The 14,341-nt window shown below is 38.4% G+C and overlaps 1 protein-coding gene across 2 annotated transcripts; it reads right to left on the bottom strand.

The window, feature by feature from the left end:
• Positions 1-292: 292 nt before the first annotated feature.
• rbm18 (RNA binding motif protein 18) lies at positions 293-14,277 on the bottom strand. Of its 2 annotated transcripts, none has more exons than XM_007566708.2 (6): positions 14,061-14,277; positions 12,143-12,256; positions 5,822-5,948; positions 4,926-5,012; positions 2,025-2,125; positions 293-815 (listed from the first exon to the last, which is right to left on the bottom strand). In XM_007566708.2, the coding sequence occupies exons 2-6, from the start codon at positions 12,247-12,249 to the stop codon at positions 632-634; spliced, it is 606 nt and encodes a 201-aa protein (XP_007566770.1). In that variant the 5' UTR covers positions 12,250-12,256; positions 14,061-14,277; the 3' UTR covers positions 293-631. The 2 variants fall into 2 exon arrangements, with proteins under 2 accessions (XP_007566770.1, XP_007566778.1); XM_007566716.2 differs by having other exon boundaries at positions 4,932-5,012; positions 14,061-14,276.
• Between the last annotated feature and the right edge of the window lie 64 nt (positions 14,278-14,341).

Raw genomic sequence — 14,341 nt, 5'->3', positions numbered from 1 at the left:
GGGCTTTGGGCACCGCACTTCCTTTGACTTCTAATCCAACTTGTTGAGCCAACGGATGTAGCAGACGGGAAGTCATTGAGAGAATATGTCCCACCTCCTAACCCAAAAAATGACAATCCAACACTTCTGGGCTGGGCTTTCTTCAGTGGTTACAGTTGCGGAGACTTCTGGTCTCCAAAACGAAAAGAGCAAACAAAAACAAAGACCCACGAGGAGCTTGTACTTTTTTTTTTTTTTTTTTTTTACTTCAGTCTACCTGAACAAATGAAAGATTGTGGAAAAAAAATAGAACTCCAACACAAATCCAAAACGTTTTAATAATTAAATAACATGAAATGAAAACAAGGAAACGTGTTAAACCAAAGACTAGATGTGTGTAGAAGACGTGAGCTGCATCAGAAATGCGCACGAGTGACAGAGCAGTTTAATAGATGAGCCAGTCAGATCGCTGGCACAGCAGTAAAAACAAACACATCATCCACAGTCCTGGTGCTGTTCATCTGCTGCCGCTTCAAAATCTTCTCAAATTTACGAGTCTGTGAGAGCGATGGTGGTGGGGAGGGGGGGGAATTAGGAACAGAACATGGAGGAGGAGAGGAGGAGGGGGCTTCAGAGCAGGCAGGAGGATGGGTCATCTCCTAAACTTGCGGAAGGGCCTGCTCTGGTTACTGTGGTGCGATTTAGAGTAGGGCTCCCAGCGCTTCCTCTCAGGCGGTTTGTTGTAAACATAGGCCGACGGGCCCGAGTAGCTATCATCTGGATTCTCCTCCATCATCTGGAGCTTGGCCTCAATGGCACGTATCTTAGCGCTCGTGCTGGAGAGGGAGGAGGAAAAAAAAAGAAAAAAATCAGAGAGAAGATGTTGGCAGTGAGGTTGAGAGGAGACGCAGAACTGAGGGAGGAGAAGGAGGAAAAAAATGGAGGCAATATCAGTTTTAAAGAGAGTAGACGACGGATGGGTAAGGGTAGGAGAAGTATCCTAAAAGGAGAACAAAGGGGGAGGGGAGTGACACCAGAAACCAGACCAAGTTTGAGAAACACCATAAAACTATGAAAAAAATGCAGTTCTTACATTTTTGTACATGGTTTAGTTAGGTATTGAAATGAAATGCATACAATTTATGAAAAGACTAAAAGCTTCCCGTTTTAGGGTCACCATTTGTTTTTATTTGCTAAACACCAGAAAAATTTAACTATCCTAGAATATTTCTTCATGACTTTGTTCACGTTCAGAAGATTTTTTTATTTCTGTTTTGACTATTTAGGAAATACTAAGTTGTGATGTCATGGCTTTCTAAGCATTCAAGTTAAGCAGCAGCACATATGTTGATGTCTTTAAGGCAACACCTCAAACTCAATGCCTTGTGTAACATGGTACAAAAAAAAAAAAAAAAAGAAAGAAATCTGGCAAGATTTTAGGAAGTGAAAAGTGAACCTTCACAAGGCTGATTCATCTTTAGATACAATTTCCTGAACCCTGAAGGTGGCACACTCATCTGTTCAAACAATTACATCCAAGTAATAACACCATGAGGATGCACAGCCATTATTGCTGCTCAGGAAAAAACACTAGATCTGTGCCTCAGATGTTTTCGGTGCAAAATGTGAATATCAACCGAAGACTAAAGCGAAAAGACCTTGTGAAGATGCTTCCTGAATCTGTTAAAAGCATCTCATTATCCACAGTAAAAAATAAATTAAAATAAAAAAACAAGTAACCAAAAAAACACATGTACCATATTGTACTGTAAGGCCATTCAGCAAGGAAGAAGCCATAACTTCAAAAGCACCATTAAAAAAAAACAGATTACAGTTCTGCAAACAACAAAGGCTCTAATTTTATTAATTTTATAGGACATGACAAGTGGTCTGATCATTGTTGCATTTGGAGGAAAAGCAGAGAAGAGCTTGCTTGAGAACATCCTCCCAACTGTGAAGGGAAAAGTCTGGAGCATTTTTTTTTTTCAAACCGAATTGTCTTTTTCCATCTGATCCAGACTTGCAAAATGAAACAGGATACCAACCTGAGGTTGCTTGTTGTAATAGAGCCTGCCTCTGTTGAACCGCTGCATGACGGTTCCAGGCTTGCAGGCATCGTCTTCTCATTGCGAAAACCTTCAAACCTCTGTGAAGAATAAGTGGCGAGAAAAAAGAAAAAAAAGACGGCAAGGGACAAACAGATGGGGGAAAAAAAAAAACAAGAAGCAAGAAACAGACATGAGGACAGTCACAAATTTTGGATAATAAAACACAAAGCTCTCAGCATAAGATTAAATATTTTCTGTTGAATAAGCAGAAGAGGAAGAAAGATTTCTATTAGTAGCAATCAGGGCAAAGTAAACACGACAGCAGTCATCCGGAAATTGAACACTGACGGACTCGGTTCCACATGTACGTTTCGACGAAAAAAAAATTCAGAACTTTTTCCTCGTCCAGTCAAGCAAATATTAACCAATCGGTGCGCTGCGTCCAGCTCAGTCACACCCTAAGAGATGAGTGAGGACAATGTCGGACCATCTGATGAGCAACAACAAACATCTGCACTCATTCCTCTCAAAACCACCTTCCAAATCACCATGAAACCTGCAGAGAGAGAGAGAAAAAAAAACACAAACAAAACAAAGGATGATGATCACATGACAGGTTATTTCTGTTGCTTCCTGTAAGAGTCTCCGTTAATAAACACATACTTTTATAGACCTTGTTCTCAAGCTATGGTGGTGGAATTAAAACAGCTGTTATTGCATACTATAGAGTGACATAAGCGATGCATAGAGTGCGAAACAATGACGTTTCCCCCAGCCAAAAACCCTTCCCTTCCACCTATTCCTCCAGGCCGGAATGCCAGGAGATCTGCACAGAGCCAACGAGGCTGGAATAATCTGTAAACAATCCAGGAGAGCTCAGAGAAAAAAAAAAAAAAAAAGTTTCAGGTGGGTCAGTTTAATCTCTGCATTGCAGGGTCCTTTTAACGGTTACTCTATATTATGACTCAGACATGGGTTTTTTAAAAAGGCTTTAGTGTTGAAAGAACACTATGTATAGATAAGTATTTATATATTCACCTAATATTTCAGAATTTAAAATAATAGTTAGAAATTCCAATGAAATCAAGCCTTGATTTAGGATATTTTCACATGAAGCTGAACACTCTGATCTGCTGTTTGGTAAAATACATTTAGAATTTCCTGTATGCCAAACCTGATAGAATAATGCAATTTTACTAAATGAATGCATTACATGTAATCCAATGTGTATATGCAGAAGAAACCCAAACATATGTTGCATTTTACTGCAAACATTTACTTAAACTTCACAAAATTACTACACAATAACTCCGTATACAGATAAAATGTAATTATTTTTTAAGGTAAAATAAATTAGATTTTGACTTCTGTTTAATTAAAATTATTTTCAAAATTGCAAAGGTGTTTGTTAAACCTCAGGACATTTACTTGGATCTTTGTATTTCAGGCTGGTTTATAAGTATTTTCAATACATGCAGCCAATGAGTCACTTATTTGACATCTTTTGGCAGCTCCAGGGCTTAAACTCTAAGAAGAAGAAGAAGAAGAAATGCCCTAGAATCATCTCCACCAAAGGAGAGTCCGAGCGACTCTGAGCTCTTGACTGGTTTCAGATTTGGTCAAACACTATCATTAGGGTAGAAGTGAAGGAGGCCATCTTGAATCAAGCCGAAACCATCATCTGAGATGCGATAAGGAAACAGAATCTGCTAAATTCTTCCTGGGGGAAACAACTGTCAAATCAACTTGAAGTGCTTCACACAGAACATGGCTTAGAGTTAGCAAGAGTACGGTTCCCACACAATCTTTTCCAGACTCTGCTTCTGGTTTAGGATATTTACATAGGATATATATACATAACAAAGCTTGGCATAGAAATTATGGCATATATTTCTGCAGGGTGGATGGATGGATGCACTAATAAAAAAAAAACAAATGTTTTTCAGAATCAGAATGAAATTTAATTGCCAGGTGTATCTGCATTTGGCATTGGTGTCACCTGCTCTGAGCATACAGACATTAAATATGAATACATAAAGATTAGAAGACCGTATGTACAGATATATATTTATATGTTCACCTAATATTTTTTTCTTAAAAATAGAGCAAATATACTTGTCTTGTTTTACAGCTGCCTAGCTACGTGGTGCTCACCAGAGTTTGCTAGATTTTGTAAATAGTGCTCTGTAGCGCTGACCTAAAGATAAAAGTTTGTGTCCAGTATGTGGGGGATCTGCAGCGATTGTAGCTAACCTCATAAAAGGTCTGGGAAATGTAGACAATTTGACTGCAAGAGTGTAAACAATTACACAAAAATGTTAACCCTCACATAGTATTTGTAATAAAGCATGTAACGATCCTGCTGCATTATATGGAGAAAGTTCAGCAAAACAACATAGAGGAGGGTCCTGACAGCTCAAACTCAATTTCAAATTATAGTTAAAAATACAGCGATACATTAATTCTTGATATCTGTGAGAATGTCAATGCACATAGCTTTCATTTCTAATCCAATAAGAAACTTCAGTCCAGCTCCAGATTTATTTAACAGCCTGTTGTCAAAGAGGTTGCAGCATTGACCTTCACCTCCCTCTGTCATGTCTATGTGCGTATGTGTGTGAAGGGCGGGATTCGTCTCTGTGCAGGATATCCCTTCACCCTTCGTCAGTCAGCTGCCTATTGTTAGACAGCCCTAGGTTTGTGCAGGGCTCTTGCTGCTCTCTGTAAACTGCATATAAAAGATTATAGAATGGAAACTACTAAATAAATGTTGTTTTTTAAATCTTATATTTTAATTTACCTCAACAATATCATTGATTTTATGCCACACAAACAGCACAGGTTAAAGGTTTAACCTTTAACCTTTAATAAACTGTTACAATTCAGCGTGACACTTACCCTCACCTGAGCGTGCGCCCATCGCACAACCAGCTTCTTGGACAAAGCTAGTTTTCCATTTAAACACTGGATCGCCCTCTCTGCCTCCTGTAGGCAACACAAAGAAGAGGAAAGAGGAATAGGAAAGAGGGAACAACAGACTGTTCAAAACGATCACTGAAATCAGTGCGTAATTAAATCCACACCATTAAATCATTAGATAAATGATGATAGATGGCAAAGAGACAATCTGCTTACAAAGGGCCGAAGGTAAATTATGCGTAGCACGTTCTAGCTTCGTCTCATCAAACGTGCGAGCGGCTTTTATGTAAAATTATATTCCTGAAGTTCTTTATCTGACCGTGTCTACAAGCGAGTGAGTACGAGTGTGTAAGATAAACAGCCACTTCCTCTGTATAATCCTGTTGGGAGGGCTTCATATCCCACTGATAGACACTAGCTGTGAAACGAGATGCTTATCATGATCCCCAGGCACACTCCAAAACAAATACGGCCCGACAAAACCTGTGAAGTTGACCGCAGTCTTTTTAAATCCTTTTATTTTATTTCTTTTTTCCTTAGAAACACGGTCCACTTCAATGAAAACAAACGGTGAGTTCCTGTCTTCTCGTGAAGTTTATTGAACAATTTCACTTTTAATTTTACACCAAATGAATGGCCCTTCTCTGATAAAATATACAGACTCCATCTGTGAGAGTCTATATGAAAAGACTTTTCTCCTTTTGCTCCCCTCTGAATGTGAGCACAAACATTAAAATGGGTTCTTTGACTACGAAAAACAGGTTTTAATACACCTTACCTCCACAAACCCAAATTACCTGTGCAGAATATTTTCAACAAATCGTATAAAAACGAAAAAAAAAAAAAAAAAAAGGACCCATGTCTGCTTTGTTTACCTCTCTGGTGCTGAAATTGACAAAGCAGTAGCCACGCGGCTGCCCCTCCAAAGGCCCGGACTTATGAAACAGGAAGTCAAACTGTTTAACTTTGCCAAACTTCTCCAAAAGCTTCACCAGGTGATACCTGTCAGGAGAATGAGAAAAAAAAGGCAAACAAAACAAGGGTAGTCAAAAAATATATACATTAAGTCATGAAACAAGTTTAAACACCTGTTTGCACATACTGAATTAATTAGAATTTTTTGGAAAAACAACCAAATAAAGCTCAAAACACAGCAAAACATTTTAAATGGCCAGAACAATTTTACAAAATGCATTCCCCAGGATTATTAACCAACAATGTTTTTAAACTTCATCTAAAAGCATTAAACCTTTATGAAGAATCAGAAACTAAACCTGCTAGATATAATCACCTTCCTAAAATAATGGCCAAATTGATTTAGAAAAAGAAAAAAATCACTTTTGGTGAAAAAATGACTTGGGACATTATTTAAGAAAAGTGACAACAACTTTTTATTATATGTTATTATGTGATTACAAATAAAGAAAAAAAAAAAGAACAAGAAAACAGGCTCCAAATCATTCAATCGTTTTGCCACCGGTTGTGTGAATGTGTCAGGCCGGGCTAATGAGAATGACAGCTTTCTCTCCTTGACACCTTTTTAGCAGCAGGCCAGCTGGTGTGGCCAGCCACTAACAGTAAATCTCTTATTGAGACAATGCTGAGGATACAGTAGCAGGACAATGAGGGAATAAAACAGAGGAAGTCTCAAATCCCCCCTGAGCCCTGGAGTTCGGCACAAACAACCTCCAATGACGACGTAGAAGCTGCAGGGCACCGCTGGACCGAGGATGACGACAGATGTGCGGTCATTGAAGAGATATGCAGCGTGTGCGAGTGCATGTGTGTGTGTGTGTGTGTGTGTGTTATGACCATTAGCAGTCATGGGAATAAATTGTTTCTCCAACAGCACAGAAGAGTTTCAAGTTCAGGGTCACTCAAAGAACTCATTTATTTATTTATTCTGGAAGCAGCCAGAAGATAGTGAGTTGGCACTAAAGCAACCAAGTTACGCTTGTTAGGATTATAACAATTATTTCTATTTACTAAAAACCAGGAAGTGCATACATACTGGAAAATCATGCAAAAACAACATAATGTCCAATAAACCCACATTTACTCCACTCCTCCTTTTCTCATGTGTTATTACAATCCTTCCAGCTCTTCTTGTGATCTTCAGCATCTTAAGTACTGTGAGATTGAGTCTGCAGTCAGACTCAATCTAACAGCTGGAATGTATTACTGGTAAGCAAAGAGTGAAATCTTGACACCCTCAGAAAATACTGCATTCCACAACAATCACAATAATTCACACAACAAAATTGTGATTAAAATGTATTTGGGATTTATTATGCCGTTCCAGTTCAGCGTATGCATACGTTCATTGTAGAGGAATCGCTATGGTGCCAAATTATGATCGAGGCTTTGATTATTCTTTTATAAAACAATTTCAAACCTAAAATTCATGTTTTACTTTCCTAATGTTCCTTGATTAAAGGTTACAGAGGAGCATAAAGACCTCAGATTTCAGAAGACATGAAGGCACTTTGAATGGTTAAAGCCCTGCTGTTGCTGATCCTTTCTGAACTTAAGCGCTGCTTATCCCCATTTTGAATTAAGAATAATTTAATGTTACTGATCAGATGGAAAGAGCCTGTAAGCTGAAGAAGAACCCAGTTTCTGAACACTATTCTGCAAACTGCAAACCTGTTTGCAAACTATCAAGCCACTGGTCCAAGCAACATCTTTAAGGACAAATCATACAAGCACTTGGTCCATGCAGAGTCCTAATGATGAAACAACTAAAACTACCTGCTGGGAAAATGATCATAGTTGTTGCTATGAACAACTCGGTGAATATTCTCCACATTAATCACATTATGACTACTACGAAAAGCACTGAATCTAGGAAAAAAGGCACACTTTAGCTGTGAGAAAAGGTTAAAGCAATGCTAACACATATTGCTATTTTCTTAATATCAAACCTCACTGGAAGATCGTAAAGACACACTACTACTACTGGCTCCCTTACAACACTGTCTCTGCGCGTCACTGTACTAAGGTCGTCTTTAGTCGTATCTCACCTTGTACGGCTTGTATGTTCCACCAAAACAATAGAAAAAGTTTTGATCTGTTTACATTTTCCTCTGTAATTAATCTGATGGACTCACCCAACCGTTAATGACTGCAAAATTCTTGAACAAAACGAAACAGTGCCATTTAATGATCTTTTATAAATGCCTTACAAAACACAAAAAATAAACTCACGTTGAAAATAAATCAACAAAAACCGTCACTGAAGACCTTCCTGTGTTTTTGTTGGCGTTTCTGAGTGTAACTGTTCAGGCCCGAGAGTGACCCCCAGGTGCTTTGTGTAACTGTTCAGAGGGGCTTAAAGCTGCAGTCTTTTATTGTTTAGGCAGTTGTTATTTTTAAGTCCGTAAGTGGCTTCGCGTTAGTGTGTGTGTGTGAGAAACCACAAAAATGACTCTGTGACGTGACCGTGCAAGCGTGCACTGTGTGTGTTGGAAATGGACTCGGCGCTGGATGCTGAGGTTGAATCTGGGCAGGGTGGTTGAGCAACAGGTTGCACTAATGTCTTCCACCTCTCTCTCTCTCTATGAGTCCCTGGTGGGCCGCAGGCAATAGAGAAGTTCTGATTTTCCCAGACAACACCCTAAAGGTCTCCCACCTGGAGGTGGCTCATCATGCACTGCATAAATGTACAAAGAAAAATCAGAGCTAAAAATGGGTCTGATTTCTAACCTTGTTCTAATGCAACAATTAGCTTCGATGTTGACCAACAACAAGGCCTTCCTTCGATTTGACACATTTTAAGACAGCCGTTTCCAGCAACCAAAAAGCAGCAATTTAATTTGCAATTCATCAAATGTTGCATAATCATTCTACTTAGCCATATCCTACTTTATATGTTTATTTTTAGAACAGATTAAGCTCCAAGAACATTTTTTGGGATGCTACAGTGAGCTGAACTACAATGGGTTACGCCTCCTGGGGGCTATAAACCCACCAGAGGAAGAGGGGGAGGGAGGTGGGAAAGAGGGGAGGAAAAGGGAGGGAGAGGTGGGCAAAGGGAGAGTAAAGTTCAGAGAGGGGATGTTGACAGCAAGGTGAAAGGTGTGGGAGAAGGAAGATGAAGCTGAGGAAAAGAGGAGATTAGAAACCAGGTGAGACAGATACGAGAGGAAGGAAGGAAGAGAAGGTCACAGAAGTCGAGTCTAGAGAAAGATAACAGGCTTTAAGTGGGATAAGTGCAAGTTAGGAGGAAAAATAGGCTTTAAGTTTAGGATCTCTGCAGTTTCTTCAGCCTACGGTGGAGAAATGAGTCATTGCTGGTGGTTATCGTCCAAGTTCGCTAATAAAAACACATGACAAACGCCAGGCCCACGACACTGCATGTAACACGAGGTCCAGAGAGGGAACAAAGAGGAAGACTGTGATGGATTACCGCAGAGCAGGCAAAAGCACAAAAACACAAATGTGTGTTGAAAGTTTCAGTAACACCTGCTTTGCCTCAGGCCTCCAATTGTGAGCAAGAAAAAGTGGAGTGTTTGTCTCTTTACGCACAGCTACATAGGAAACACAACGGATTGAGTTGATGTGCTGCTTTCTTACGGTGGCCGACAGGTGCAAATGCGCAGCAACAGAGAAAACATGCAAACAAAAAAAGAGACGCAAACAAATGAAATGCAGCAAACAAAAAAAGAAAGGCAAACAAAAAGCAAATGTAGCAAACAAAAAAAGAGACGCAAACAAAAAAAACTACAACCACAAACGAAATGCAGCAAAGAAAAGAAAAGATGCAAACAAAAAGTGCTGAAAACGGAAGTGCTCCAGACCTCTAGAGGGAGTCACACAGAAACAGCTGTGTCCAAATTTAGGGTCTGCATCCTTTAAAACGGGTGTTCAGAAAAGCAGCAATGGCGGCAAAATTATTTGTGCTGTGTTACACTTAAAATTACACAAAATTATTTTTTTATAAAGTTTTTAGGCGAGAATGTAGATGTATAGATCAGAAATATCTGCTCAGTTCAACAGTAAATCACTTAATTACAATATTGCTCCGACGTTTTCGGAGATGTCTGCTCCCGCTGCATTATCAGCCAGCTTCACTCGCAAGCTGTCAGCTGGCCGGGCGCTCCAGGTTCGGTACACCGAGAGAGAACGCCTGTCTCCCGGCAAATCGTTTTAAAAACTCCCAATAGTTTTCCCCTATGAGTGGAGGTGAAACACAGATATTAAGTCTGGTAATAGCTGTAAATATTTTTGGTTCACTTAAGTTATTTATTTATTTATTCAATATCCCGCAGTGCTGAAGCATCTTCTGCTGTTTTGGTCGAGCAAAGCAGGAGGGACTTTTGTTTGCGTCTCTTTTTTTGTTTGCTTCATTTGCTTTTTGTTTGCGTCATTTCTTCTTGTTTGCTGGATTTCATTTATTTGCGTCTCTTTTTTTGTTTGCATGTTTTCTCTGTTGCTGCGCATTTGCACCTGTCGGCCACTGTACTTTCTTCATCGTCGCATCCTTTATTATCCAATACTTTGCTCAGAACAACCACAGCAGAAAATAACTTTTAACAAATATTCCTCTAACTTGAACATCTTCGGTGATGCTAAAAAGCAAACTTTGATGCATTTATTAGAAGTGTCGGTAATAAACAAGTAATTTATATGTGTAAAGAGTAAGAAATAGCCATCTGTTTTTATCCACGTATCCACAGAGGGCCGCATGTGGCTGGAGAACTATCTGCAGCAGTTATTGGGTGAGATGCAGGAAACAATACCCATCCAGAAAAACATTCGAAAAGTGTGGCATATGTATGTATTCAGCCCCATTAGTCAATACTTTGTAGAATCTGCAAATATGGTTGGGCTGCACTTTATCAGCTATCATTTCCTTTCATGTTATAATTATACAACTCTTTTTGTGTATCACAGAAATTCTCATCAAATAAATCAAAGTGTGTTTGTTATGTGACAAAGTGCAAAAAGATTACAAAATTAAGGTGGCTTGAATTTGTTAAATATTTACGCAAACAAATACAAAGTAAAAAAAACGACATCCTAAAAATATAAGTCACTTACTCTACAATACGAGTTAAGTACGTCTCCGCGCAGATTTAACGTTTTTACACAGTCTTGAAGAAAACATTGTTGGTTAGTTAATTAGCCGAAATAAACAACAAACTAATCTTATTCACTGAAATGTGTCAAAGCAGCGTGGCGTGTTCAGCTCCTGGTCTCCCCTCTGCACTGAGTTGGTTTCGCAGGACAAGCAGAGAGAGTCCTGCATGTTTTATCCTGGAGTTAATTAATCTTCCCAATCAGTAACAGGGGCCACGTGCATTTCTCTTGTTTTCCCTCCCTACGCTGAACCACTGGACTATTTAAAGAGAAGGAGAAGCAGAGCAGAGCACGGTAAAGGGAAGGAAACGCCTGTCTAGACGCCCACCAGGACCTGGGCCCGTACATTCCCCAGCAGCACCCCCACTGCCCCACGACAGGCTTCGCAACGCACCCCTCAACCTAAAAATGTTTTCTGAATATTTTTATTAATCAGACTATCTGCGGCAGGAGAAGATGCACGCAAGCGAGTGAGACAAAGTGAGTTAATGATGTTCAGACTCTTGTATGTGTTGAAGCCTGCCCCCCTACAAGCTGCCACTCAAACGTCTGGTGTGGATTTTAACACCCTCACACACAGATACAAACACACACACACCTTTGGGTTGACACAGAGAGAGTAAACAGGGCAGGTGAGTGAGGAATGATGGCTGCTCCTTAGCAGAGCAGGTCTCCGCGCCTCACTGCATCTCCTTCACACACTCAGGCTCGTCTGCTCTGTCTCAGCCCATGACACACACCCACACACGCACACACACAAACCAGCTCACACACACAACATACACAGTTAATTAATCATACATGTAACCACAATATGTTGCCTCCTATGTGGCATAGCCATACATGTTAAAACTAAACCCTTAGGTTCATACAGTAAACTCTATTATGGCATCACTTTTTAAAAACTGCATGAAGCATATTTATTACACTACCTTGTAATAAAACTTTATTCTGCATTTTAACACCTTTTTGTCAGGGATTTATTTCTATAAAGATGAGTAAAGCTGACACCTTTAGCGCTATGTAGTAATTGACGGGTAAAAGAAGCAGGCTGAGAGCTTTTCTGCACATACATAAAAGAAATGTCCAGCTGAAACTGGAGTGGATTTACTTACTCTGTGATTTTGGGATCAATGTTGCCAATCCACAGGCGGTTTCCATCATGAGACGCACTCTCTGCAATAATGGAGGCATTTTCCACAGTCTCTGCTGCAGACGACATGTGTACCCTGTGGAAATTAGATTAAAACAATGTCACCAAACACTTTTAATAACGTTTTGAGCTCACATATACACATGGCTTTACAATATGGAGAAGAGAATGTACAGGGCCTCCTACGTCCAGGGTTTTTGGTCTGGATTTAGTTTTTCACAAACTTGTATAGTTGGTTTAATTTCAGTTTCATTAATAATGCTATTGTGGAATCTACTGTGTGAGATTTTACTTTTAAACTCTAGGATCTGGTAAAACCTAGATGATATATCAAATTAATGGGAATGTACTTTCTTCTAATCATAATAGCAGAAATAAGATTTAAGTTTTCTTTATTGAAAGTTTAAAACTGTAAACTTTCAATAAAGAAGTTTCTTGTTCAAAATTAGAAAACTGTGTAAAAAAACAAACAATGCTTTAATTTGATAAAACAAGTATCCACAATTTCAATTAGCGATGTATGATATTAAGAAATATGAATATTGCAATATTATCGTTGAATAATAATACCTGCCAAGGGAAGCTCATGGGAAAACTGCAAAAATATTTAACCACTGAGAATTTACATCAGCTTTATAAAGCGTTGAATGATCATTGGCAAATATTGATTTGATAACCAAACTAAATGAAAGAAGACAAAAAAGAAAACCATAAAGAACTTGCATCTTTATTGATGTGCTTGAACTATACAAATGAAAAAATGAATGTGTGAACAAACCAAAACTGTTATAAGTATGGAGTTTTTTGATGATGAACAGTGACTTTTACAATATGGAAAGATCAAAATTTGATCCTGTTAATAAAATGTACTGAAATCTCCAACTGTTTTCCAAGCAAAAAACACACCAAAAACAATGCATTCATTCTTTCCATTTTTGTGAATTTAGTAATAGTCAGATAAAGATTAAGGATTTTTTTTATTATTATTATTTATAACTGGAACCATTTTAAAGCTCCTTATTTTTCTGTTGGGTTCAAAACGTTTTCAGTGTTTGTTAAACTTAATTGCAGAATTAAAGCAAATTGAACTCAGATGAATGTGTATGTCATCATGATAAAAACTGAAGTTGGTAGGTTAAGCTGCAAACAAAAAGACAACTCAAATATTAAACAATAAACTAACAGAACTACTAGATTTTAAATTATCTAGCCCCATTGTATTTTTTATTATTATTATTTTAATTTTTATTTATTTATTTTTGTGTTTTGCTTGTTGTGTTCTCTATTTATTTTTGCTGTTTGTTTGGCTAAATTGTGGAGAACTTTAATCAACTTTTACTATTTTTAATGTGCTGCGGAAATAAACGTGACTTTGACCATTTTTATTTTTATTTACACAGGCATGAATTGGTTAAAACAATTGGCAATTTACAGCTAATAACGATCTCCAACGTAATACTTCCTCTGTTCTGTCATTTGTTGCAAAACAGATGCGTATCGACTAATATCTATCTAGAAAGCAAATGGAGAAGCAATGTTTAATTTCATATTTTAAAAATATAAAAGTAAGTGTATATTTTCTTTCATATTGATTTACTGCTGCTGAACTGAGTTGTACCTTTTAAAACATTTGTTGCCACGTAAAAACTCATTTCCTTTTAGAGAACGCAATATTCACAACAAATAAGTAATTTTGCTTTTAACATGATCTTAACTAACTCAGCAAGAATGAACTATTTATTACCAGTAGTTAATAATTACACATATTATAAAGCATAATACTAAACGTGCTACGTTTTACTAAGAATAACTTTATCTGAGAGTAAAAGCCACGTTTCAAAAGAGAAGTGGGACGTAGCTTCTAGCTGCTCTGACATTACCTTTGTTTGTTCCTCTTCAACAACAAGTCCTACGATTTAATGTTCACTCTAATCCCACTTTTGGGATGATCCAGTGGCGTCAAAACGTCACTGCAATCATCTCAGACCTCAATTGTCCACCTAAATAACTGACTGAGTTTGTTAGCTCCGAGAGAAAACACATCCGCTCTGATCCAGGCTGACAACAAAGGCGCGGGGTGATGGCGTAGATTTTTTAGCTGCCAGACAAGTCCGTGGAGGCAGTTGGTTTAGTAACTGGTATCTTCCGTATGCCCTATGTG

Source organism: Poecilia formosa, unplaced genomic scaffold (assembly GCF_000485575.1).
Source record: "Poecilia formosa unplaced genomic scaffold, Poecilia_formosa-5.1.2 Scaffold6, whole genome shotgun sequence".
Classification (NCBI taxonomy): Eukaryota; Metazoa; Chordata; class Actinopteri; order Cyprinodontiformes; family Poeciliidae; genus Poecilia; species Poecilia formosa.
This window is presented reverse-complemented; position numbering and strand designations above follow the sequence as displayed.

What these genes read in the sequence shown, in the direction of transcription:
- rbm18 (XM_007566708.2), bottom strand. Translation starts at nt 12,249, where the DNA reads ATGTCGTCTGCAGCAGAGACTGTGGAAAATGCCTCCATTATTGCAGAG. An exon ending in GGGCGCACGCTCAGGTGAGG is followed by an intron (nt 2,126 to 4,925) that starts GTAAGTGTCACG and finishes TATTCTTCACAG; the next exon opens with AGGTTTGAAGGTTTTCGCAA. An exon ending in ATTACAACAAGCAACCTCAG is followed by an intron (nt 816 to 2,024) that starts GTTGGTATCCTG and finishes CTCCCTCTCCAG; the next exon opens with CACGAGCGCTAAGATACGTG.